This window comes from Brugia malayi, assembly GCF_000002995.4.
Source record: "Brugia malayi strain FR3 genome assembly, contig: Bm_v4_ChrX_scaffold_001, whole genome shotgun sequence".
Taxonomy (NCBI): Eukaryota; Metazoa; Nematoda; class Chromadorea; order Rhabditida; family Onchocercidae; genus Brugia; species Brugia malayi.
The window spans coordinates 10422114-10448774 of record NW_025062479.1 but is presented as its reverse complement, the minus strand read 5'-3'; the positions used below and the strand labels follow the sequence as shown (position 1 = coordinate 10448774).

The 26661-nt window shown below is 26.1% G+C and overlaps 3 protein-coding genes across 7 annotated transcripts; 2 read left to right on the top strand and 1 right to left on the bottom strand.

Moving 5' to 3' along the window:
- Positions 1–3950: 3950 nt before the first annotated feature.
- On the top strand, positions 3951–10819 carry Bma-ser-2 (Uncharacterized protein; the record flags this gene model as incomplete). 2 transcript variants are annotated; one of them, XM_043074370.1, is made up of 8 exons in its annotated part: positions 3951–4040; positions 5269–5434; positions 8031–8212; positions 8597–8810; positions 9036–9163; positions 9508–9597; positions 9980–10150; positions 10661–10819. In XM_043074370.1, the coding sequence occupies 8 exons, from the start codon at positions 3951–3953 to the stop codon at positions 10817–10819; spliced, it is 1200 nt and encodes a 399-aa protein (XP_042930304.1). The 2 variants fall into 2 exon arrangements, with proteins under 2 accessions (XP_042930304.1, XP_042930305.1); XM_043074371.1 differs by lacking the exon at positions 3951–4040 and having other exon boundaries at positions 5278–5434.
- A 2914-nt stretch (positions 10820–13733) lies between these two features.
- Positions 13734–16868, bottom strand: Bma-sek-3 (Protein kinase domain containing protein; the record flags this gene model as incomplete). Its single annotated transcript, XM_043074369.1, has 10 exons — positions 13734–13884; positions 14025–14173; positions 14317–14385; positions 14683–14810; positions 15079–15130; positions 15442–15561; positions 15785–15925; positions 16039–16131; positions 16448–16523; positions 16759–16868. The coding sequence occupies 10 exons, from the start codon at positions 16866–16868 to the stop codon at positions 13734–13736; spliced, it is 1089 nt and encodes a 362-aa protein (XP_042930303.1).
- Positions 16869–19497: 2629 nt separating this feature from the next.
- Positions 19498–23725, top strand: Bma-set-30 (the record flags this gene model as incomplete). Of its 4 annotated transcripts, none has more annotated exons than XM_043074365.1 (12): positions 19498–19584; positions 19823–20025; positions 20240–20396; positions 20546–20678; positions 20982–21106; positions 21318–21484; positions 21655–21772; positions 22095–22265; positions 22582–22680; positions 22925–23070; positions 23162–23316; positions 23640–23725. In XM_043074365.1, the coding sequence occupies 12 exons, from the start codon at positions 19498–19500 to the stop codon at positions 23723–23725; spliced, it is 1647 nt and encodes a 548-aa protein (XP_042930299.1). The 4 variants fall into 4 exon arrangements, with proteins under 4 accessions (XP_042930299.1, XP_042930300.1, XP_042930302.1 ...); XM_043074366.1 differs by having other exon boundaries at positions 23162–23346; XM_043074368.1 differs by having other exon boundaries at positions 19526–19584; positions 19936–20025.
- Between the last annotated feature and the right edge of the window lie 2936 nt (positions 23726–26661).

Genomic DNA, 26661 nt, shown 5'->3' with positions numbered 1-26661 from the left:
TACTTTTGCAGTAAAAGAAGCATTTCGTAATTCTTCACAAATTTTAAAATTGAAAAAAAATCTCAGATACAAATATTTCATCAATTTTTTTTGTTGCTAATTACTAATAATATTAATTTATGTGATATGGAGAAAAAAAAATGTTTACAACAAATTTCGTTATTTAATGATTTTAAAAACTTTAGCGAATAATTATAGCATCAGTTAATTGTTGATGTGTCTTTGATATTTGAATTTTTTCATTTTTCTTTTTTTCGAACAAAAAAAAATTTTTTTCCTCAATTCGTTGGCTGATTGGTAATAGCAAAGCAGTTCTCTTTCTTTTTTGTTTATCTTCAAAAAGATGATAAAGTTAGTGCTAATATTGTCAAAATTGAAACGTATTTTGCATTTTAAAAGTTTATGCTACAAGTTGTATGAAAAAGTTTAAACTGCATGCATGTATAAACAAAAATGAAATATTCAGAAGCATTCTGAAATAATAAATCTTTTAATATTGAAAGATTTAATTAATTAATTTATAATTTATATATATGTAGTAAAACATCATAAAATGTCTTTTATGAAATAATATTAATCAGTTTTGAAATTTTGCATAGAAAATTTTAAAGAATGCTTAATTCGCAAAAACATTTACTCATTATCAAAGATATTCTATAAAATAGGTGAAAAAAAGAAAGATTATAGTTTTTGAGCTATAATTAACTAGCAAATGATAGGAAAAAAAGAAAATGGAATAGATTAATGAGCAGATAGTGATGGGAATAAAGAAAAAAAATCAAGAAAAATGAGCAAATATTGTTGTTGATAATTTAAACATACTGAAATAATGCTTATTAAATAGTAGAAAAAGTGTGGTTGGGAAACACAAAACATTATGGCATTATTATATCAACAAATATGTAAATGAAAAAATAAAAAATAAATAAATTAGTTAATTATATATGCATCTTTTGTATACATGTGTGTGCGCATATATATATATATATATATGAGTGATAATGTATCAGTTAGTGAGTACATTCAAATATTTAATTTAATAAGTTCAAATAATCATTAATTAACATTTTCATGTCAATTCGTCATAACATTGTTTTTTTCTCACACAATCGGAGTGATATTAGGAATAATTTTTTCCTGTGACTAATATTTACCACCTTTAAGAGCACAAATAACATAGATGATATTATTCCTTCCCTTTCTTTCACTTTTCTCTTTTTTCTTTTCTTTTTTTTTTTGTGGTTAAATTATAGCTTATCATCTCACAGACCTTTTCAATCATTTAGTTGTTAAATGTATCGACCAACCATTGATGCACGCTAAAGTCGGCGGGTGTATTGAATTGTACTTTCTAACATTAGCCTAAAAATTTTTTCCGTTTTAATTCATTCATATTAGATGCATTTTATCGTATGATTTCAAATATTTCCGGTTCCATTTTATATTGATTAAACACATATATATATTCATATATGATAAAGTAACGTTATTATTATTTCTTTCACTAATTCCAGAAGAAATATTTTTGATCACTAAGTCTTTAAATGCTACAACAAATTTCGACAAATGCCTAATGTGTTTTTTTAATCTTCTTTTAATTTGGAGTAAATGCTTTATACTTTAAATCTTTTAGCTTCAACTAATGTGACACTAACAATTGTTTATTTATAATTGTGTCTTTGTTGAAGCATCAAATCTTTTTCATGCAATTAATTCATATAATAAGGGAGATTTAGTTGAATGCGCAAGTAGTAGCAGTTTTGCATAATAAAAATTCTATTTTAAAAATAAAAAATTGGTCCATATTCAATGAACTAATTAATACAAACAAAATTCGAGGTGGAATTTAAATGGCGTCAATTAGCTTTTTTTGAAAACGAAATCTGAAATGAACTATTAAGAGATTTTTCCCATTCTTTTATAATTTTTAATGATTGTTTTTTCACCCAAGGAAGAAGGAAAACAATAAAAAAAAAAAGGATTTCCTGAAGTTTTTTAAATAGTCTCTTCGTTTTACTTATTAGTAAGCGACATTGTGTCAAACAATGTGTCGTCATAAATTTTCAAGATGATATAATGCTTCTTTCAGTTAACATTTTACGAGGCTAATTGTACCACACTTCTTTCGTTATAATAATTTAAGAGATGTCATCGTAACTTTTCATTATATAAAACTTTTCTATCAACTTCACATTCATTCAGATGTTATTCTATCACTGTATTGTATTCTATTACCGTAAATCCATGCACTGTTTTACTGTATACCACAGTAAATTCATATATTGACGTTCTACTACTGTACTGTATGTCCAGATTATGGTGCTCTACTACCATAAATTCAATCATTGCTATTCTACTGTTACTACTGTATATTATCGTTAATTCAGCTGATGGCCTTTTCGACGTGCGACAAATTCCTCAAGTGATCTCCAAAATACAAAGAATGGCTATTATTCGGATTTGCTCTTGTCAATTTCTTTGCACACTTTTCCAAATTTTCTAATTCTAATTGCTGCGTATACAAATAGAGAGAAAGAGAGAGAGAGAGGCAGAAATAAAAGGGAAGGGATTACAAATCCGTAAAAAACAATGGGTTCAAAATGCATGGCCACTTTTTTTTTTAGTGGTAAAGGACATTGGATGGTGCGACGTATTATAAACTCTCAAAAATGCTAATCTTGTTGATGAAATAAAACTAACAATAAACTTGCTGCTATCACCAAAAAAAAACAAAAAAAAACGAGACCATTTTTTTTCGCCTACTTATTTTTTTGTTTACCTCACTCTGTGTTTCCCTTTCTCTCTTTTAATTCTTCTTCTTTCTTTTTTTTTTTTTTTTTGTTTTTTCCTCATGATCCTTTTTCAGGCTACTTTCCATTAAGTAGCATTACACAAATATGGACAAATGTGTATTCATAAAAGGAAGTATTTGGATCGAAGTTTTGGATGATGCAAATAAGAGGTTAAAGGAAGCAGAAAGAAAAGGGAGGTGGAAAATGCAATTTGTGAAGAGAAAGAACTTGTAAACTTTGTAGCTGCTTGCTCGACCTCTTTACCTCTTTTCCCTCATCCTTTTACCCTCCTCTAGCCCTCCACTTTTTATACATTATAAAGAAATGTGAAAGAAAAGGGGAAGGAAAAAGAAAAAAAAAGGTGAGCAATAATGGAAATGATGGATAATCCGGATCGGAGATAATATTCAAGTGATGACGAGGATAATAAATGGTTAGGTAGCACCTAACTTACTAAATAAGCAATAGGAAAAAAAAAACAAGAAGGAAAACGAAAAGGAAAAGCAAAAGGGAAAAACCGGAATTTATTGAAATAGTGATAGTGACTAATATTTTAAATCAATTACTAAAATTTATGATATTATGTAGATAGAATATTTTTGCTAAATAACATTTTGTACTTTCCCGGATATATTCGTAAAAGAAGTAGCAAGAATTACATGAAATGGAGAAAGAGAGAGAGAAAAGAGAAGAATAAGAAAGATTATATATGTGTATGAACATTTATATTTCATATTATATGGATCAGTTTTGTGTTATTTTATTCACCAATCTATTTAATCTATCTACCTATTCATCTATCCATCTGTCTATCGATCAATCGATCTATCTATCTACTGTTTATGTTTATGCATGTTGCAGGAAATGCATTAAAAAATGATTAATAATTACTGTTTACTGAGCTATTTTTTATTAAAGCAATAAATTATTAATGAAATATTATAAATAAATATTACTAAAATTCTAGAGAAAAAGGAAGAATTTTTCTACTTTACTAAAGATCGATTATACTAACAGCAACAACAACAACAATAGCAATCATTAATAATGGTTATTGCTAAAATATTATCAGTTCAAGAAGAACTTCTTAATTCATCTATTATTAATCTAAAAATTAATGACTCTGATCCACAATGGAGCACACACTCGTTTCATCAAATGCAACAACAATATTCTTCTGAGCATGCATCATTGGATTCTAAAAATATTTCAACTGCTGAACTAATTATTGGAACTGTTACTTATGTAGTAAGTAAATAAATAAATAAATATATATATATATATATATATTTTAAATTAATTTATTAATGTGAATTTTTTAAATAAAATATTTTATAATTTTAAAACAAAAAAAAAGAAGGAAGAGAAAATCCAGGCTACTACATAAATACCATATTTTATTTTTTTATTTTAGAAATGATATGATCAAAAAAATTTCAGTAAAGTCAGTTTGATTTTCAAAAGTTTAAATGAAATTTTAAAATAACTAACTGATATATGCGTAACAGTTGAAGAAAAAAAAAAGAAAATGAATTACGATTAATCAATCATATAACAAGTTCAGAATTTTTATCAAGGAAAGATTTTTGCGAATGATAAAAATGTTTGTTGAAAATGTATTTGTATTTTACTTTATTGACAAATTTTGATCTATGGTCATGAAGTAAAAATAATGATGGCATCATTATTGAAAATTAAATTTTTGAAATCATATAAATGTAGTTAGATGGATAACCCACAGATAGATGGCACTTTTTTTTTTTCCACATAAATATGTATATTCTGTATAAATGAGAAAATTTATTGTTATCAAATAATCTTTTCAAGGATTGTAGATTAGATTTTTAATCTTTTTTTCAAAAAAAGAAAAAATATTTTAAAATCTCGACTAAGAAAATCTCGATTATTTTCCTCTAATGTTGAAAGATTCATTTTAATGAAATAAAAATGAAAAGAGGAAAAGGGAAAGAGAAAGAAAAAAGAAAGGTAAAAGTTTATAATATTGAATTTCAATATTATAAAGGTTTATCTTTTTTTAAAGAAAAAAAAAGGAAAAAACAATAATAAGAGAAAAAAGTGAAAAGATTTACGAAACAAATTAGTTTAATTAGTATTACTGACGATCAATAAGTAATGCTTCAAATTTGCTGTAAAAAAAAAATTAATTCATCAATTTTTTCCTTATACCAATATATTTCCATTATTTTTTTTTCAAGCAAATGAAAAATTTATCTTTGTCCTTTTCTTACCATATTTAAAATATATTATATAAAAACTCAATTATTATTTCAGAACATCATACTTTTCTTCTATTTTTAAAATACATGCTGTTTATTGTAATCAAGTAATGATACGACTTCGTTTTTTTTTTTTTTTTTTTTTTTTTTTAAATGCTTTAATAAACAATTAGTATTATCCTAATTTGCTATTAGTTTCTATCTTATCATAATTAATATGTCAAGTATTATCATTACAGATAATAATTATGATAACAATCGTGGGAAATTCACTCGTCGTTATTTCTGTATTCAGTTATCGACCATTGAAAAAAGTGCAAAATTATTTTTTGGTTTCATTAGCAGCATCAGATTTATGTGTTGCAACATTTGTTATGCCACTTCATGTTGTTAAATTTATTGCTGGTAAGATAATTTGTAAATTTGTATTATCAATTAATTTCAATGATTTAATTTTATAAAAATTTTTATTATGAAAATTTTCAATTACATAAATATTAAAATTACATAATGGACTTTATGTATTAACAATTGATTGCTATTCGTTTAACTTTTTTTCACAAACACATCATAATCAGTTTATTTCATTCAATTAAGCTATCAATTACATTTCTTATTAAATTTCATTATTTTTCTTATGTTAGTTTGCTTTTATCAAACACTCAGATCGATTATTTTTCAATAATTTAAATTTATGTTCACTTTTTTGCTTACATTTAAGTAAAACATACGATAGATTAATTATGGTAGGAAATTTTTTTCTTTTTTTTGTAAAAAATTTTAATTTTTTTGATTCATTTTAAAAGTAATTTTAGAATATTTATTTTTTCTTTCTCTTAGTATCTAAATATGTTATCAAAAAGTATTGAATTCTTCATCCTAGTATTTGGTATTTAAATTTTTATCCTACGCATTAATATTTATTTATCTTCTCGTTGAGATAAAAAGAAAGCTAAAGATCTTAAAATAACTTTTTATTTACCTTTTTCTTATCTTCGTTTTCACTATTTGCTCATATTTTCATTGTTATTTCTCTCGACAATTTCCTAATTATAGTATAAATTAAAACATTAAAGAGCCGAGAAAGTTTCTGATATTATTACACGTTCTGATTATGAGCAAAAGTTTAAATTATTCGAGAAAATAAAAATCGTTTTTTCTTCAAAAAGAGAAACAAATATATTTGTACAGAGATGCAATATGATGTATTGGTTGATAATTTACAAATCAATCAATATCATATTCTTAACTATTATATGCTTTTTAATGTTTAAATCATAATCATGTGAGATTTTTATTTAGATCAGGAAGTATTTAAATAAATTTCGCTATTTTAATTCAACCGCTATTTTTTGAATTCAACCAATTAATCACTCGAACCTTTCTGAGTTATTTCTTATCATCTTATAACTTAAGAAGAATAATGCTAATTATGACGATTTTTTTTACCTCTCAATAGATGAGGAAGTAGATAAAAGACAGGGAAGTAAGGTAGATTGTTATATTATAATTATTATTATTACTATAATATATATATATATATAATTCGTATAACTTACTTATTTTTTCCTTACATAATTTTCTGAAAAACAAAATGGAAAAGAGAGAATTGGAAAAATTTTTTGATTCATATAGAATACTTATTTAATTTCCTCGCTTTTATTCTGCTGCACAACAATTATTGATTTAAACACAGTTTTAAACTTTAAAAAGAAAAGATTTGAAAAAAAAATTTTTCATTAAAAACGAAAATATAAATTAACCCCTATTATCATTTTTTTTCTTCATCATGTTGCATTTATTCAAAAATTGATTACACTTAAAAATTTATTATAAATGCAATATTTTAAATTATTTTCAACATAATATATAATAATAATGTGAGTAATTTTCATGTTAAAATGATCTAAAATTATAAGAATAAGTATGGAATAAGTATAATTTCATTCATCAAATACACATGCAACACGACACAATCATTTCTAAATGAAGCACCGCTACTATGAAATGAACTAACTCGTTCACATTTCTCAGATGACATCATTGAAAACATTTGATGAATTTAATGAGATGAAAATGAATGAAGATTGAATGAAGCAGTGAGGAATTGAAGTTAATTAACCAATATTCATGAAATGTTTAATTTTTTTGTTTCTGTTATACATATTTTAAAATTTCGATAGATATTAGTAATTATAAGCAGATAAATATGTTAGCAATAAAATATATGACGCAACAAATAAAATAATAGAAAAAAAAAGAAGGAAAGAGAAAAAAGAAAAAGTTCAGGGACAATTAATAATGCAAAATAATGAGGGAATAAAAAATAAACTTAAATTAATAATCAGATGAGATAATTTGAAATTGATAATTTATTTGATAAAGGAATTTGTTCGATATATATATCTTATAATTAATACTTATTGTAATCATAATTGAATCAAAGTTCCCTTTTCTTCTTTTTAAATCTTAATTAGGAAAAAAACATTATAAAATTAATAAATTTAATCTATGATATAAAATGAATGCATCAGTTAAATTTACAGAGCATATAGAAATTGTGGGATTGTTAAAAATAAATAAGCAATTAAATAAAACGTAATTAATGAAAATTTGAAGTGAACAAAGCAACAAAAAATTTCTTATTTTTTCTTATAAATGAAAAATTATATAGAAAAATTTTCTTGGATGCAAATTAAGTCTCATCATTATACAGTTTCTACGTTAACATTGTTATTATTATTATCATTATCACTATTATTTCATCACTATTACTATTATTATTATCGTTGTTGTTACTGCTATTATTACTATAACTATTAATATTGGTAGTAGTAGTATTTTAACAATTTAAAGTTTTTTTTTTGTTTTAAGCTGGTAATGATGACAATGATGAATAATGATGAAAAGCCAAGTACTGATAACAATATTAATAAAGTGTTTTTTTTTTTTTCTCTCGACAAAAGTGTAATAAATTTTAGTGTAAGAAAAGATATTTCAGGTGGACGATGGTTATTAGGAATGACCTTATGTCATATATTCACAACAGCTGATATAATGCTTTGTACATCATCGATTTTAAATCTTTGTGCAATAGCATTGGATCGTTATTGGGCAATTCATGACCCAATTAATTATGTTCATAAAAGAACATTGAAATTTGTTTGCCGTACAATAGCTGTGGTACATTATTATTCATATTTATTTATGAAAAATTTACATTATCAAATGGTACTGAATTGTTTGTAAATTAATAATTTCAAATTGAATTCGCTTAATGCTTTTCTTTTCTTTTTTTTTTTTTTTTCCCTTTTTTTTGTATCAATTAATAGATATTGCATCAAACGGAATTTGTTATAATTAATCGTTTACATCAATCATTAATTTTAAATATATTTCTATATATTTTCCTAAATTTATAAAATTGATCGATTTAGAAAAAAAACTTTTTTTTTTTCGTTCCTTCATCTCACTTTTTTTAAAATTAGAATGTATAAAATTCTGTAGGGAAAAAAACAGATTATTATTAATTACTAATGAATTTATTGAAATCATTTATTTTAATAGGTTTGGTTAGCAAGTGCATGTATTAGTGTACCACCAATAATTGGCTGGAATGATTGGTCAAGTGAAAGTTTAAAAACCCATTGTGAATTAACAACTGAAAAAGCATTTGTTGTTTACTCAGCTAGTGGTTCATTTTTTGTGCCTCTTGCTGTAATGGTTATTGTTTATGTAAAAATATTTCTTGCTGCACGACAACGAATCAGGAAAAATTGGAGTTTGTTTGTTTATTTTAATTGCATTATATTTGAATGTGAAAGATGAAAAATTATTAAGCATAAAATTGAAAAAAGGTTTTTTTTTAAATAAAACAAACTTTAAGAAACTTTTTAAATTTTATTTATTTTCTAATCGCTTGACATAAATTTACTGGACGTTGCAACCGTTAAAAAAAATATTAATCAAATTTTGGTGGAAATTTTAAATTTATTTATCATTGTAGGTCGGAGTGCGTTATCTGGTGGAAATAAATTTCAAATTAGACGACCAAACATGCGCAAAAATAATCTTCAAACATTCGGTAATGCAACTTTCGTTTCAACTGATAATTGTAGTGGAATTCGTGAAATGGTATGTTAGTAAAATTTATGTAATTTATAGTTTGTAAGAATAAGAAAACAGAAAAAACAACAAAAATTTTAAGTAAACTAGAAAATTTTTGTCCCGATGAATTAAATGAATATTTTAAAATATTTTTTTTTGTAATTATCAGCTAAGTATTAGTTGAAATTATGTTAATCCTAAATTTATCCCAAATTATTTATTAAATTGACAAAATAGTACTAATAAAATAATCGCTTGTTGCATGCAACTAGTAGCTAAATGAAAGGAGAACAAAGTAACTAATAACCAAAAAGTTTGAAAGAAAAAAAAAGTGGCAAAGTTTTAGAAAATTTTTAAAATGTATTCTGCAGGCTGTAACACGAAGCAGTCATACTCACAGCAGTGATATTTTATCCAGTAATTCACGATTTGCTGTGAAAACATTAAACAATGGGGCAAAGGTTATCAATAATTAAAAAAAAAATTCTTTCAATTAATTTATTTAGTGTTATAACATTTCAATTTGATTTATTTTTTTGTGATAACTCTTTATTCATTATTATTGGTAATGAAAAAAGAAAGATGGGAAAATTTTGCCTTAATTACTAAAATTTAATAATAATATAATAATAATTAATAATAATGATAATAACAACAATAATAATAATAATGATAAAAACAATAATAATAATAATAATTAGTAATAATGATAGTTAATATGAACAATAAATTCCAGTATTTTTTAATTAAACAAGGCATATATATATATATATATATATACATTAAGTTAATTTGAACTATTAATTCTAGAAATAACAGAAAAAAAAACTTTTCTTTTTAAAGGATCAAACTGCAACTGCTGTAAGGCAACGTGAACAAATTAGTGTATCTAAAGAGAAACGAGCAGCAAAAACAATTGCTGTTATTATTTTTGTATTTTCATTTTGTTGGCTTCCATTCTTTTGCGCATATGTTATAATACCATTTTGTAATTCATGCTATGTTCATCCAAAGGTTAGCATATTTTAATTTTATATTAAAATTTAAAAATGAAGTCTGATATTAGTTTATGTATTTCATTATGTCCTAAATGAAACTGTGAAAAAGTTAAAACTTATTTTCCATTTTTTTCTTTTTTTCCGTGGAAAAAGAATGATAATAGCATAATTTTGTGTATTTATTAGAATTTTTTGTTCAGTATCAATTCATATGAGGGAAGAAAAAATATTTTTTTTTCTTGTTTAAAAATTTTTTCATTGATTTAGAAAAATTTTTAAGCAAAAATTGTTTTAGTTTTATAATGAAATTTTTTTTAAGAAAAATATTGATTTTGTTTTCATTATCAAATTATTTTCGCATTTTTTTCTTGCTTATTTGATCATTTTGTAATTTTTTACATTGAAATATGTAGCATAAATGGTAACTTGAGAAAAAACGAAATGCTTTTTTTTTTTTTTGCTCTGTAATTTAAGAGGTTCAAAAAAATTTTTTGAAAATTGTTTAATAAAATTAATTCAATTGCAGATCATGCAAGCATTTATTTGGCTTGGTTACATTAATTCATCGCTCAATCCATTCCTTTATGGGATATTAAACTTGGAATTTCGTCGAGCATTCGAAAAAATTTTGTGTCCCAAATTGGCTGATTTCAACCGTAGGATTAGAACACGTCAAAATAAATAATAATAATAGATTTATTATTATTGTGTCAATTAATATAATTTTAAATAATTATGAATATATGTACATAAACTTGATATATCATGTCGGATCATTTTCTTTCTTTTTCTTTTTTGTATTTTTTAATTCATTAATTTCCTTAAAAAATTTTGTTGTCTAAAAAAAGAAAAACAAAGAATTTGTCTAAATTTATTAATTTAACATTAGGAAAGTTGTCATAGTATTAAAAATATAAACTTGTATAATAGATAACAAGTTATGACTAACATTTTTTTATTTTAATTTATGGTGTTGAATAAAATAGGTAAAATCTAAATCTGCTTACAAATGTTCAAGTTGTGAAGTGTACCTTTTCTTTTTAGTAAATACAGTAATTAAACATTTTTTTTCCCTTCAAATTAAACTAAAAATGTTTGACATGCAAAATGCACAATAAGAGATAATGATATGTTCAATCAGACCTAAAATAATAGAAATAAAAATTAGTAAACATAAGCAAATTTTTTATGACAATTATTATTAAAAACATATGAAAATTTTTAAAAAATGAACAAAGTACACCGTAGCAAATATTTATACTTTAATGCATAACAAGGAATTTTTAGCAACCATAACAGATTTATGTTCTAATTTTAATTCCAGAATTTATTATTACTGTATTATATATTTAATATAAAAATATGTATATCCAATACTCAATCTAAAACGTAAGTGTTATAAAATGAAAATCTTTTATCATTGTATTTGATCATGTATCGCTGAACATCATGTATCGCTGATATGAAAGTACATATCGATTATAACAAGGGTAGAAGTAGAGAATGCAAATTAAAATGTTAAAATAAAAAAAGCTTTTTTTTGCAATGTTTTCCATGGATACTTTGATTCGTTACTTCACCCTATAATCAAAAATGCAAATATATTTAAAAAGTAAATTAAAGAGTTAAGTACAAAAAACGAAAAAAAAAAAGGAAAACTGAGACTAACTCCTTTTGCATTAATCAGATTTGATTTTAAACAAATTTTTTCCTGAAGAAAATATCGAAAAATGAAGTAATCACAAGTATAAGAATTGATATTACAGACTTGAAAAAAAGATAATTATGTTAAACCTTTCCAAATAATTACAAATGATATTGAAAAAAAAAAAAAAAAAACTAATGAATAAATTTCATGCACCGATTAAAAATTTCTTTTTTGCCCGTTTCATAACATAAGAGAAAATGGAATGACACCAACATTTTTATGTTTTCATATTAAAACAAAATAAATATTTTTTGATACTTTATTCAAATATTAAATAATAAACAAATAACCAAAAATTAAAATAATGAAAAAGAAAAAAAAAGTGGAGCAAAACAAATAATTGTATATATATATATATTAAAATATTATCTGATTGTTTTCAAAATTTGTTCCAACGAAAAAACAAAAACATCAATTTCTTCTATCTCATAACAACAACAACAATTATTATTATTATTATTATTATCGCCTAACTTCATCAAGCTTAAATCATTCGTTTGATGTTTCGCACTGAGAGCATGAAAATAAATATTTATCCAAAATTTTAATATCAAATTAATCTATCATCCATTGAAGTAAAACGCTGCAAAATTATGAGAAAAAGAATGATAACAAACTTGTAGATGAATGCCACTGTCGTATATAATGCAAACCTCAAATTAAACAACTTTTATTGTTTTGCTACTGAATTTTTGAAAAATATTAAAATTTTACAAATTTTTCTTTTTATTTCGTCACCATACTCATTTGATTCTTAACATTGTTATATAAACATTATATCATTTAATTATCATCAAAAATTTCGTAAATAAACAAATCAAATTTGATAGGTTATTTTGGTAATGATTTGTTATTATTAAAATCATACCACTGTGAATTAAAGACGACTTAATTATCAAAGTAGAGGATGTAATCATGTGATAAATCTAAAAAATAAATACAATATGCAAAAACCGGACGAAAAAAAAGTAAAAATAAGCAGTGTATTCAAGATGATAAATTAAATAATGTAAACATATACAAAACATATTTCACATAATATTTGTTATGAGTATTTGTTATTGAGCTAATTAATTACTGGAAGGTTAGGAAGGAAAGAAAAGTACATTAAGCAAAAACAATTTGATCTTTTCATTCATTATTGAAAATCAATAATGATCGTGATTTATAAAAGACAACCTAACATTAATTTTCTGTTTTTTTCTCATTCATAAATTTGTATCACAGATAGATAATTCTCTAAACTATTCCTTTATATAGAATTTCATATTTATTATTATTATTATTTCTATTACGTTTTTACAGTTTTTGGCTGTGAAAACAATGATTTAACTTTTATATATTCTATTTATATGTTATAGTTCATTTTTAATAATTTGACCTTTTCAACCAGACAATGCCATTTTAATGACTTACTGCTGCAAATTGCTTTATCATTATGGAATGAATGTAAAAATTGGAAAATTCATTTGTACCATGAAATGTTCACAGTAAAGGAATGCTAAAATTGTTAAACAGAATTTAACACTATCATATATTCAATTACTCTTTAATCAGTGAATTATTGAATGCAGAAGATTTACTTTATTTTTTTTTTTAATTTCTAAATGTTTGAAATTCATAAATTACATTCCTAAACAACTAGAAATTCGTAGCCTGAAAAAAAGGAACCTAATAAATGATAAGAGCAAATGTTAATAATTACTAATTAGCTTGGTAGCAGACAATTTCTCTGTATTCGATATAATAAAAATTTTGAGCAATAGAAGAAAAAATAGTAAAAACATTTCGAAGGAAAAAAAGAAGAACAAAAAAGAATTACTTACAACAATTTGTAGCAAACATATAAGGCAAACTTTGAATAAAAAGAAAAACGTGGGAGAAGAAGAAACTATAAATTATTTGGTTTCTGCAAATTCAATGCTTGTTGTACATAACTTGCAACATATTCCGAAGTACCATTTAAACTATCATAATATTTAAAAAATTCCATTTCCATAAGCATCGCATAATTTGGTCGAGCTTCTGTTTCTTTCACAAGGCTTAAAATTATTGACCACATGATTTTTTTGTTGCTTTCTCTGAGGAATAAATAAAATTTTAATTGATATCAACAATTATTCTCTAGAAATTAAAAAAAAAATTGTTTTATCAACAATTTTCAAAATTAAAGTACACTCACCATGAATTGATAAATTGAACAGTTCTAATTGAATATACATCTGATGGACCCATTATTGGTGCATCACCATAAACAACCTGTTGAAGTTGTACAAAAAGTTCATTTTCATTAAATGTTGGATACGGAAATACACCAAGAGCTACTTCTTGCTGTAAAAGAGGAAGCAAAAAAGTAAATGATAGATTAGACCAATACTTAATTACTTTCTGTTCAAGAAGTTATTGCTTGATTATTGTTGATAAATTAGCAAAAAGTTTACTCCTTATTGTTGATAAGGATAAATTAACTTTACCAATGTAATTCCTAGACTCCAAACATCAGAACGTATATCGTAGGCAGCATTTGTAAGTAATCTTTCAGGCTACAATTACAAATAATCAGTTAATCAGTAGTATTATAACAGAAATTTGGTAATAAATTTCATTATTAGAATTTACTAAAATTCTACAACGGTTGTTAGAAAAAAAAAGAGAGAAAAAGAAAAATAGTAGTGTTTAGAGAAGAAAAAGAAACGATTTACTAAAATTATAATTTTATTTAAAATCATAAAAAAATAATTTTTAAAAGAAATTAGCAATTTATAATAACTTTTATAGAGCATAGTAAGCATTAATAAGTAAAATATACAAATAAATTACTTATAAAAATAAAAACTAACTGCCATATATGGTCGGCATCCCGCTTCACGTGTTTGTGCCACAGAATTTATTAAATAACCGGATATTCCAAAATCACAAAGCTTAATATTACCGCGTAGGTTTAATAAAATATTGGATGGTTTAACATCTAAAACGTGATAATTTTTAAGTAACATGAAAAAAAAATTGTTCCTGGGTCTACCTACTACTATGAATATACATATATATATATATATATATATATATTGTGTAATTAAAACTATCTAACACCTTAAATTCTTTTAATCATATGGTAGCCAAAAATTGCTGATACATAATTTTTGATATAAGTAAAAGTTTTCCGATATAAGTAGTGAAGATAATATAAAAAGCTCGAACGACAAAAAAAAAAAAAAAAAATAGAATAGAAATTATACCTCGATGGATAATTTTAATTTCGTTTTTCAAATGATTTAATGCTTTAAGAATCTGGAACAATACAATTTAGAAAACATATTATCGTAAAAAACAATTTAAACAAAGCATAAATCATCAAAAAATATTTTATAGAATTTTTATCTCCTTTATATAATTAGCAGCACTTTTGTTTAATAACTCACCTAGCATTTGCTAAGAAAAAATTTCCTACATGTTACATTTCATATAAATAAATATATGAACTAACAAATTTTACTATATATCAATCTTAATTAAATAATAATAACTGTATATGACTAATTGAATAATTGAGCAAAAATTAAATTTTTAAATAATCATTTAAAAGAGATAAAATAATGTACTGATACTGCAACATGGCCAAGTATACGCTCATCAAAATTGCCACGAGTATGATTATGAACAGTCTTGTACAAATTTTCCAGTGATATATCCATTAATTCCATACAAACCAAACAATCACCCTAAAATAATTGTAAAAAAAATTGATCGAAATTATTACTCAGAAAAAAAAAAAAAAAAAAAAAAAAAAAGAAAAGACAATATAGTATTGGAATAGTTTCAATTCAAGATTAATTTTATGAACTTTTTATTTTTGTTATTATTTAAAACATTTCTAGTTAAAATTTTGGCAGCGTTGAATAATAATTTAAAACCAACATTTATAATTCATTAACATTGATTAACCTCATGAAAGGTAAGGCCATAAAAAGTTACAACTTGGGGGCAATCTGAGGCTTTTTTAATAGCATCAACTTCCTGTCTTAAGCGTTTCATTGAACGATTCGCTTCGCCATCATCATTTTTGCCCGAAATAATACGAACTTTCTGAAAAAAACTAATCAGTTAAACAATATTTTCGAAGTTAATTAAAATATTATTCATTATTTTTTGAATTATTTAAATAAAAATTAAGTTTCCTTTATCAATAAAATTCCTACTTTAACTGCCATATATCGACCTGTTTCATTGTGCCGCATCTTATTCACACGACCGTAAGCACCTTCACCAATTGATCCAAGATCTGTCAAATCCTGTAATACTGATAATGTTGGTGATTCAATACCGTTATCAGTTTTCGAAAGTCATAAAAATTTAATTTTTTTTAAAGATTAAAATTAGAAACACAGACAATTATACATATACATTATTAATAACTTACATTAAATAATCAGTTTCATGACAAAACTTACAAAGATTTATGCAAAAATAAAAAAGAAATTGATTGAAACTGTTTGTTTTTGTTTTTTGGAAATGTCTATCTAGTATATAATTAAGTTTTCGATATGGAAAAAATTCAAATTCATCTTTATTTTGCATCAAAAAAAAAAAGAAAAAACGAAGCAGTACCTCATAACCGAAGCAATATTCTTTTGGTTCATTTGGAAATCGTAATCTACCAGAAATGAACATCCGAATAAAACCCCTATAAAAATATTTATTATTCAATTTTAAATGTACACATTTTATCGAAATAATTTATCATATTTGTCTTCTATTCAAAACAGAATTCAAATTCTGAAAGCATATAACATTCATATCTTCTCTAGTATTATTATCAAATTTGTGTCTGTCAATAGATAAGTAAAAATAAGTTTTAAAAAGAAGCAAAAAGTAATGAAAAAAAAAAAGAAAAAAGAAAAAGAAAAAACAAGTCTCACATATGTGAAATTTTCTCAATATCTTTGGCTCCATCAGGAACCATTTGAGCATCACCCAATTCCATTTCTTCAGTTAACTCATTTTTTGCCGTATTCCTTCCAGCAAACATATCTGGAAATTCTATTTTTTCTCTTTCATTGATATATTTTGAATAGATTGGAAATTATTGGAACAAACATTCGGAATATAATGTGGTCATTTTAACGATTAAATGGCCTATTTCAACACTCCTTCAGTAAGTTCCACTTGTAGTGATACAGTTCATTAGGATTTAGTTTAGAATTATACAGTTCAAGGTAGCAATTTAGGATGATATGGTTTAAAAAGCAGAGTTTAATTTATGATATCATTTATTTAGACATATTGTAAACTGTAGTCAGTTTAGTTTAAGCTAAAGATGATTTAATGGGTTTACTCTCGAGATATTAAAAAACTTTTTATTTCAAGATTACATAATGTGAAGAGGTTAGTTAAAGGCAATGTAATTCAATAGGTTTAGTTAAAAATCACATAGTTCAATGCGTTTAATTTACAGTGGCATAGTTTAATGTATTTAGTTCAACAATTCAGTAATTGATTCAAATAGTTCAGTGGGTAAAAATAGCATAGTTTAATGAGTTTGGTTCAAAGTGGTATAGTTCAATGTTGAATTCAAAAATAGCACAAAGGATTTAGTTTTAATGGTTCAGGTCAAAATAACATAGTTCAATGGGTTTAATTCGGAAAAAAAAACAATTCAGTGCATTCAATTCAAAGCAGCATAGTTTAGTAGGTTTAATTCAACGGTCCAGTGGGTTTAATTTAAAATAATATGATTTTTTAACAGGTTTGGTTCAAGATGGTATAATTTAATGGGTTTAGTTCAAGGCGGCATAGTTTAATGGGTTGAATTGTTTTGCATAGTTTGAAGCTTTCAAAATGGTACAAATTGACAAGATCGCATATAGTTCAAAGTACTTAGTTAGTTTATGAGAGAAATATGGATCTAATTCAAAACGATGTAATTTAGAAAAGACTTATATTTACAATCGTGCAGGTTTAATAAGTTTAACTCAAAATGGTATACCTCATTGTAGGTCGACTCAAAATTGCTTAATTTATAAGATATAATTCAAAACAATATATAATAAACCAGCAAAATTTATTTCAAAATGCATAATACAACGAGGTGTGTTTAAAAATGCATGCGAGACAAAAAGTTTTCATACTGGTAAAACGATTAGTGTAAAGCAGCTTTCATGAGTTAAATAGAAACATTCTTATGTGAAGACAGTTTGATGAAGAGGAGAGTGGTAGAGACTGGTAGGATTTGGAAGTGTTCGTTAGGAGAGGTTGAGAGAGTTATTAGATACTTGAATATTTGAGAAGTATATCAGTGATATGAAGATTTTTCTTTCTTCTTTTTCTTTGTGAAAGTAAAGCATAATGGTGTTGATTTAGCATAGCTATAGCAAGAAATGAAAAGATAGAAGCAGATAAAAGCTAAAGGAGACAACAACAAAAGAGAGTGGGGGGATTTTAGTGCGAGAGGCTGGAAGAAATTTAGCAAAAAAAAAGCGATGAAATAAGATTTTATGATTGTTTAAACGATATTGATATCAACAAGACATATGTGTATTGTACTTTTTGAATGTTTCAAGATATTAATTTTAAGACTTTTCGAAAAATCTATGTGATTAATTCACAAGTTATTCAAGCATAGCTAGCATAGGGCTATAATTTATCTTATTTTGATGATAGTATGTGGAGAATTTTTAGGAATTTCGTAGCAATTTCATTATTTTACTTGGCATATTTTAACATAATTTGGCTTATGTTGGGTGAAGCTATAGTGTTAGTAATTTAATGAGTTTTTTTTTTTTTTTTTTTATCATTCTTTCAAAGAAAAATGAAAAAATAAAATCTAAGCTTTCAATAAAAACAGCTATAGCAAATCTTTTTCCATTTAACATTTTCAAACAAACAAAATTTAAATTGGTTAAGTAATTTCTAAAAGAGAAAGTTTAGATCAGTTTTTAAATTAGTATTAGCAATTTTTAAAAGAGAAAGATTATGGAGAAATTAGGTTTATTCATTGCTGTCTGTTATCATCATCAGCTATAATCATTTTTCGGTCCTTGTTAAGTATATTTTCCTGCTTTACCCAACATTTCACAAGCTTTAACCTTTTTCGATAAAATTGGTTGGATGTGAAGCAAATTGGTTATACTGGTTTTCGTATCAAACTTTCTTCATTTTACCACCCATAAAATGACGCACAACTAGGATGAAAACATAATAGTTAATTGATAATTACAGATTAGCACAGATGGATGGAAATGTAAATTGATGGAAAAGATGAGCTATAAATATACGTTCACGGATTGATGATATTTAGTTTCGCATCTCTCTTCTCTGTTACCACCAACATTTGTTGTAAATCAACAAAACATCAACAAATCATCCGATTAGCTTGAGAAACTTTGCTCTCATTGAGCTTAAATCTGCAACTTATGCTAATGAGTGTAAGAGAGGAGGACGAAATTGAAAGAGAAAGGAAGTGAAAGAGAAAAAGGATCGTGAAGAATGGAATTGTAAATAACGAAATTTATGTCTGACAAAGGAGGAAGATAATTTCGATGAGAGTGAGAGAGAGAGGGTGAGCGATCAACATTGAAGCTTAAGTAGTTATTGATCAATCGAAGCAACACCTTAACACTGGATAAAGTAGTAATGTGGTACGTAGGTAGTATGTTAAGATGAAGAAGAAGAAGAAGCTTCATCGTTATGCTAAAGCTGGTCATCGATTTTGTCAACCAAACGTGGATAATGATACATCCATTCAGGTATTTGTGGGGCAATTTCGGAATTGTTTTTAATTTGTTCCACTCAAAATATGTATGACATCCAAAACTGAATGAATTTAGATGAAAAGCAAAAGTGATTTCTCCCTTTTGAATTCGTTCCAGTTTTTTCTCTTTTTGTTTCCACAGAGTAGGTAATTCATTACTCTTCTTGTGATTTGTCGATTGAATGATTATAAATCAGAAATAGAAACTTCGTTAAGTATGCTAGTAATTTTAGAGTGAATCAGGGAAATATGATGGTGTAGAAATAGTTGGAAAAAGTGCTGATGAATTGAATGAAGAAATAGCTGCTAAAATTGATGTATGTGAGAATAATGATAACTCACTAAGGATTGACTTCTATCCGTTCGCGTATTCTCTTCATGATGAGCAGTTATCAAGCAGATGCTGGTATTGCCTTGCAAAGGTTGACACACTTAAGTAATACTTCTTTTGTTGTTTTCTTTTTTTTTTTTTTTTTATTTTCTTTTATAGCCCCTAAACGGTTTTTTTTTTTTTGATTAGTGAAAAATATATATTAAGATTCTAAATATATCCTTAAAAATGGTACTGAATTTTGATTCGAACAGATCTCACTGATCATATAGAAAGCAAACACATACCGATGATAAACTTTAAGAATGCTACATTATAGACGCTGTCATGCATGTCGTAAAGGAATGTTTTGTAACGAGAAATGTCAAATATTAGGATGGAAGGATCATCGATCAGAGTGCAAAGCTTTCAAATCGCATGATGCGATAGCCAATATTGAAGTGCGTTTGTTGGGCAGGATTGTTACTCGTTATAAGGTCTGTTACTTGTCAAGATCTATTTTTCTACCTAGCCGAAATTGAGGAGTCGTGAGGAGAAAAGAAATAGTGATCTGATGTTGTTGAATTAAAAATTTACAAAAATATGCGTTTCTGCATTATTAAATATAATTAAGAACATAGTTTAGGCAATTAAACTGGGAAAAGACAAGGAGGACAATAATTTTTACAAGGATCGCACATCCAAACGATCCATTATGGATATCTGGTCCCACACAGATCTCATTAAAAAGGATCCTGCTGCTATGACAAAATTTAATGGTGAGAATTTTTTGATGCAATAGAGAGAAAAATGGGAGAATTCGTGAAATTTAGAATATCGGTTCTCTCGATGTGAAATCTTTGCTGGACATGTTTTCATCTCTCAGATTCTTAATATTCATATATGCCTGGGCAGTAGTCGTTTTCTTTTGTTTCTAATTGGTAATGTGTGCTTTTCAATGAATTTTGCATAAATTTTGAATGACATAATAGCACTCCAAGGATGGAAAGAATATAGAGTACACGTGAAAGCAAACAAAGCTAGCGTATTTAGTTCGAAATAATAATTAGGTTGATTTAAAGGAATTTATGCTGATCTTCTTGCATTCTATGGATCGAAAGCAATGGTTAGTAGAGATGAAGTGTTCGAGCTACACTGCCGGAACTACATCAACCGTCATGCTATCAGTGACTGCGGCTACATTGAGGTAATTAGTGTGTGTACAAGAAAGGCGCTAGGCATGACATTCTGAGGCTCATGGGCATAATTTTCGATTGAGCAAGGCTGTATATGGTCAGCTTCTAGATATTTTGCTTGTACGAAAGAACATTATGAAAGTTAAAAATTTTAGCAAAAATTGAGTTGTGATTCGAGAGCTGATCCTTAAAAGTTTTTTGTTCTATTAATAAAATTTTCAGGAAATAGGGAAAGGTTTGTATTTGGACTTATGTGCTTATGATCATAGTTGTCGTCCAAACGCAATATATACTTGTAATAGTTTTGTTGCAACATTAAGGGGCCTTACTGCTAACGTCGACTTGCGAAATCTCAGTTCAACTTATTACTCTTACATAGATTTAATCAAGTATTTTTTTTTTTTCAAATTAAATTATTGTGAAATCAGTTTACTGTTAAAGTAATCTTTGTTGCCTTGAGCAGACTGACAATTTTTAGATTTTGATTTTACTTCATTCTAAATTTTAGTGTCTTTGAAATGTTTCCATTGCCATTTATTTTTTTTTTAAATTGTTATAGTACAACGCAACAACGACGTAAATTATTGAAGGATACATGGTACTTTGAATGTCATTGCACACGTTGTGATGATCCGGATGACGCTCTCCTATCATCTATTTTATGTCCAAATTGTCCGGTAAAACAAATTAGTTTTTCATTCCGAATTCTCCTATTGCTATAACCAGCTCTTGTAGAATATTCTTTTTACTTCACCAAATTTCAACAACGTGAAAGTAATAATTTGTAGTCTTAGCGAGGTCTTCTGAAAATATGCTTAGGATTTATCATATATGCTCTTAACACTTATTGAATCACACTTATTCTGCATAAATTTTAATTTCGCTCATGCAATATAACATATTTGTATTGAATTTCCACCATCATATAAATTGTTGTGAATCGTGAATTCAGCTTGTACGCATCTCATAAATCATATTATCGCTGAATGATAGTTGCAGAAGAAACGAGAATGTTTACGTATATTTGGTGATGTGCCTTACAAAGATCGGAATACTCAAATAATAACTTGTCCGAAATGCTATAATAAAGTATCACCGGAGTATGTTATAGAAGCGATAGCAGCTATGCGTTTTATCGATAAGATTGTTGAAAACCGTGAAGTTGAGAAGGTTGATTTCTATTTTTTTGCTAAAAGTAATGTCTGTTTGATAATCGCAGAAGAGTGTTGTAGTCTTATTGGTATATTGAGATACATTCGCAGGGCATTGTCAGGCTTTCTTTTACTCTGTAGTGATTTGTAAGGTTTTGTATTCGCATAATATTCAGTAAAAATTTGTAATCGGAGGGTAGAAATGGCAGAATTACCCACACAAAATAGGCAAATAAGTCAGTTATTGCAAACTTTATTAATTTACTTGGTTCTTGACCAAATATATCCTGTTGTGAGCAAAGATTATTGCTGAATATTTTTCATACTACTTTTAGATGTCACGTGAGCAAAGTATTAGATTTTTGACTGATCTGAAGAAACGTTTTAGCGAGTTGTTGTCAAACGTAAATGTCTTCCTATGCAAAGTCATCCAGGTGCGTTAACTTTTTTTGATAAAAGTTCACAAGGTCCATCTCTCTCAGAAATAGTTGTTTGTTTAGCATGTTTGTTTACCTTACCAAAAGTTTCAGAAAAATGGAATATTAGATTAATGAATTTAAAAGCCGGTGACGATTAATATTCATAACATGTTTCAATGTATTTATTATTTTAGTTTTGTCTTCTTTATTGTCTCTTTAAAGTGCTCGAAATCAGTAATTCCATTTCGTTCATTTTTAGCTGCTAATTCCATTAATTGATATATCAGATTGTCAGCTGTTATTGGATTTGCATTTGGAAGCGGAAGAATGCGTCCGCTTTTGTTTCCCATACAATCATCCCGCTGTTGGCATTCATTATCGCAATATTGCTACTTTCTATTTGAAGTAAATGACCTGAAATTTAGTCTAATCCTTCATTTTCGGCATTTTTTCACAACTTTCTCAATTGGATCAGAAATTTGAAAGTAAGTTTCAGGTGTAAGCAGCCGCATCGATCTTTGCTTTACTGTAAGAAGGCATATGAAGTAGTAAAATTTACGTTGGGATCGAAACATCCAATGACAATTGAGACGGATGCGATGTTAAAGGATGCATCTCGTGAGGTTCAAGAAGCAAAGAAATTGATCTTCGGTGAAAATCTTGGCATTACCGTATTTCTGGGTTTGGCATTTATAATTAATACCTTAGACTACTCTCGCTAAATTTAAGAAAGATAGTTTGGTGCCTGACAACATAAGATCTGTTTTGAAACTGGTGAAAGATGTTGTCTAGTAAATAGTAAGGAGAGGATATATTCTAAATGAACAAAGAAAATTGAAATGATGTGGAAATATTTTGGTAATAGTATGTCCACATCATTCTGGCTTTCATCATATAACTTCAACGATCTTTCCGAACTTGTGGGTGGAGAATACAACTGGAATATTAAGCAAAAAATGTTTCATGAATTTCAGGAACTGATACTAATATAAGAGGAAAATGTAATGGGACAGAACAACCGTGTTCAATAAAGGATAGTGTTGTGGTAAACACGGTATAATTTAGAATGTTGTTGCATTAAAGGAGAACTCTTTCCTTATTACTGTATGGTGATTACTCATACTTCAGTCTTAATTTCATTTAAAATATGTGTGATTCGAAATTAATGATCATTATCTTGCTCATATTTCTTAGTATTATTGTAGATTGTTTGTTGCATACTATCAAAAGGATTGATTATTGTTTGTTGAAGAGTGACATAGCTTGATATGTTAAAGAAGTTACTATATTTCACTATGTTCTGGTTTCAGTTTTCAGAATACTGATTTTTTGTAAAAATGTGAATTAATAAAGCAGTCATTTTCTTTTTAATCTAACGGAATGAATCTCTTCAGCATTTTATTCATAGAAAATAAAATACAACTACCATTGAAACCGATCGAACTTTTCCATTTTTTCTAGAAAAATATAAATTATATTGACACCATCTGTGATTAGTTACCTTTACATTCTTTCGAACTTCCTAATTTCGAAAATCTACATAAAGTCGGTTTTTTTTTTTCTCCTGATTAGAATTGAAGTGTTAGAAAATATTGAGTGGTAAAGATTAAACAGCTATGGGAAATATTTTCATTTTTTTTCAACTTAGATTCATTGTGAAAAGATCACTGATGGCTGTATGAATTTTTATCATAAATTATTGGACTTCTCACTATCAAAAGAATCATGTGTAACGCAATCTGCTGCATGCTTCGAATATATCGCATGTAACTTGGTTCCGTATCATTTTCGCTTCTATCTTCTTGCTAAGAAAAATTAGTTGCTGCTTCAATGTTAAGTATCAATATAGTTTATCCTAAAAGTTACAAATTCATAAAATGGTATTAGAGTTAGAAAAATATCTAATAGCAACTGTTAATTGTCCTAAAATTAGGAAGAGTATATTTGTTTATACTTTATAATCCTACTATTTACAACGTTTCTCGTGAAATCCTCTCGGATCAAAATCTGATTCAATAAGCAATTCTGGTAAAATTGCATTCGCTAAGAGTTTGTGATATATATTTTATTAACAGGAGTAGTTGTCAATACAAGTAATGAGATCGATATCGAGTATTCGAATTTTGAACAGAAATCATTTGAATTTGGGAATGCTATAATAAAGTTGACAATTTTTAATACCGATAAATATTGATATGCTGATATAACTGATAATAATGAACACTACTAATGATTGTTTGGAGCACTCGATTATATATCGCATGCTTTGTGATCTTTTTAAATTAATTTATTTCAAAATTATGTGTAATTCTCGTTATAGGCACGATAATGGGAAGAAATCGACAAAGCATGCGATATAAATCGAATGTTCCAGTAAGATTAAGAGAAAATTATCATTAATTTGATAACTACAGTCTGGTTATCTTGGGATCATCTATAATCTAATTAACGAACAGGATAAAAGAAATATCTTGATAACTGATAATTTCGATTTTTGCCTTTTTGATGATAAAACTTATAATGCTAGTAAAATTAGTTCCATCCAGTCAACGGAAGCAAGGGATTTCATGAATGCAATATCACCATATATATATATATATGTACATAATTCTGTTTACATTTATCGTGAAAAAAGTCCGAATTTCCGGAAAAAAACCTGAAATCACTGAAATCAAAAATGAAAAAGAAGGAGTACGTTCATCTTTCAACCATTACTATTCATCATTTTGGTAAGCATCATTCATCACTATGTGATGAATGTATTTGTTCAAAATACTTTTTGTGTAACAATTGTGATTTTTGTTTAGTAAAATGAAAATGTATACGAAAAAGTAACAAATAATTTCTTTTTGTTTGATCTCCAAAGTTTATAAATAGCAAATATATTAATTAATTATCTAAATACATTTAAAAATGATAATTTATAAATAATTTACAGAAAGAAAAAGATAATACGATAAATAAGTATATATTTATGTGAAACATTTAGTTAAAATGAAAAATGGACCAAGCAGGGGAAAAAAATTACTAGTAATAAAATTGATTAATTAAATACATCGAAGGAGTGTATCAGGTAAAAGAAAAATTTTGGATAAAAGTAAAAATTTTCTTTACTTAATGAAATAGCAAGTTCACAAGATGGGTGCATACACATTACGCATACATAAACACATACGCATTCATAACTGCTTTAAAGGAAATAAGTAAAATCAAAAAATAAATCAAATTTATTTCTTCATAATATAAAATTAGTTAATTATCGGAGGAGAAAAGAGAAAAAAATTTTGCGAGATGAAAAAAAGAGAAAAAAAAAACAGTAACAAATCCACAAAAGTCCATTTTCATTCACTTAATATTTAGAAAAAAAGAATTATAAATCAAAGACAGCGGTGATAGTATTCATTGATATTTGAACTTTACTAGAGCAAAAAAAAAAAAAAATGATCATTTCCATCGTTTCTGACTAAAATTCAAATTTAGAATTTAGATTTTTACTCAATAAAAAAAAAACATCGACAAATTTATTTTTTTAAGAAATAAATTATATGAAACAAAAACAGTGTGATGTAATTTAATGTGTGAATAAAAATGAACAAAAAAAAAAAAAAAAAAAAAAGGGAGAGGAAAACATTGGGATAGAAAAGGATTATGGAAAAAATGAAAAAAAAAAGTGAAGCAGCGAACAAAAGAAATTAAAATAAAGTTTTTTCTGTTTTTTCCTTCTTTTCTTCCGCTAAAATTAAATGCATGGTTAGCAGAAATGTGAACATACAAAGAACAATAATCAGTAATGTTTATTTCAAAATAATCTTGAAAAAACTAAATAAAAATTACAGAAACTTCTCTCGATTTTGAAATTAACAAAATGAATTTAAAGAAAAAGGATTCTATCGTTAGCAATGAATACGGTGTAATTCTCTCCCATTTCTTAAAAAAAAAAAAAAAAAAAAAAGAAAAAAAAAAGGAAAAAGAAAAGGAATTGAAATTAATGAAATT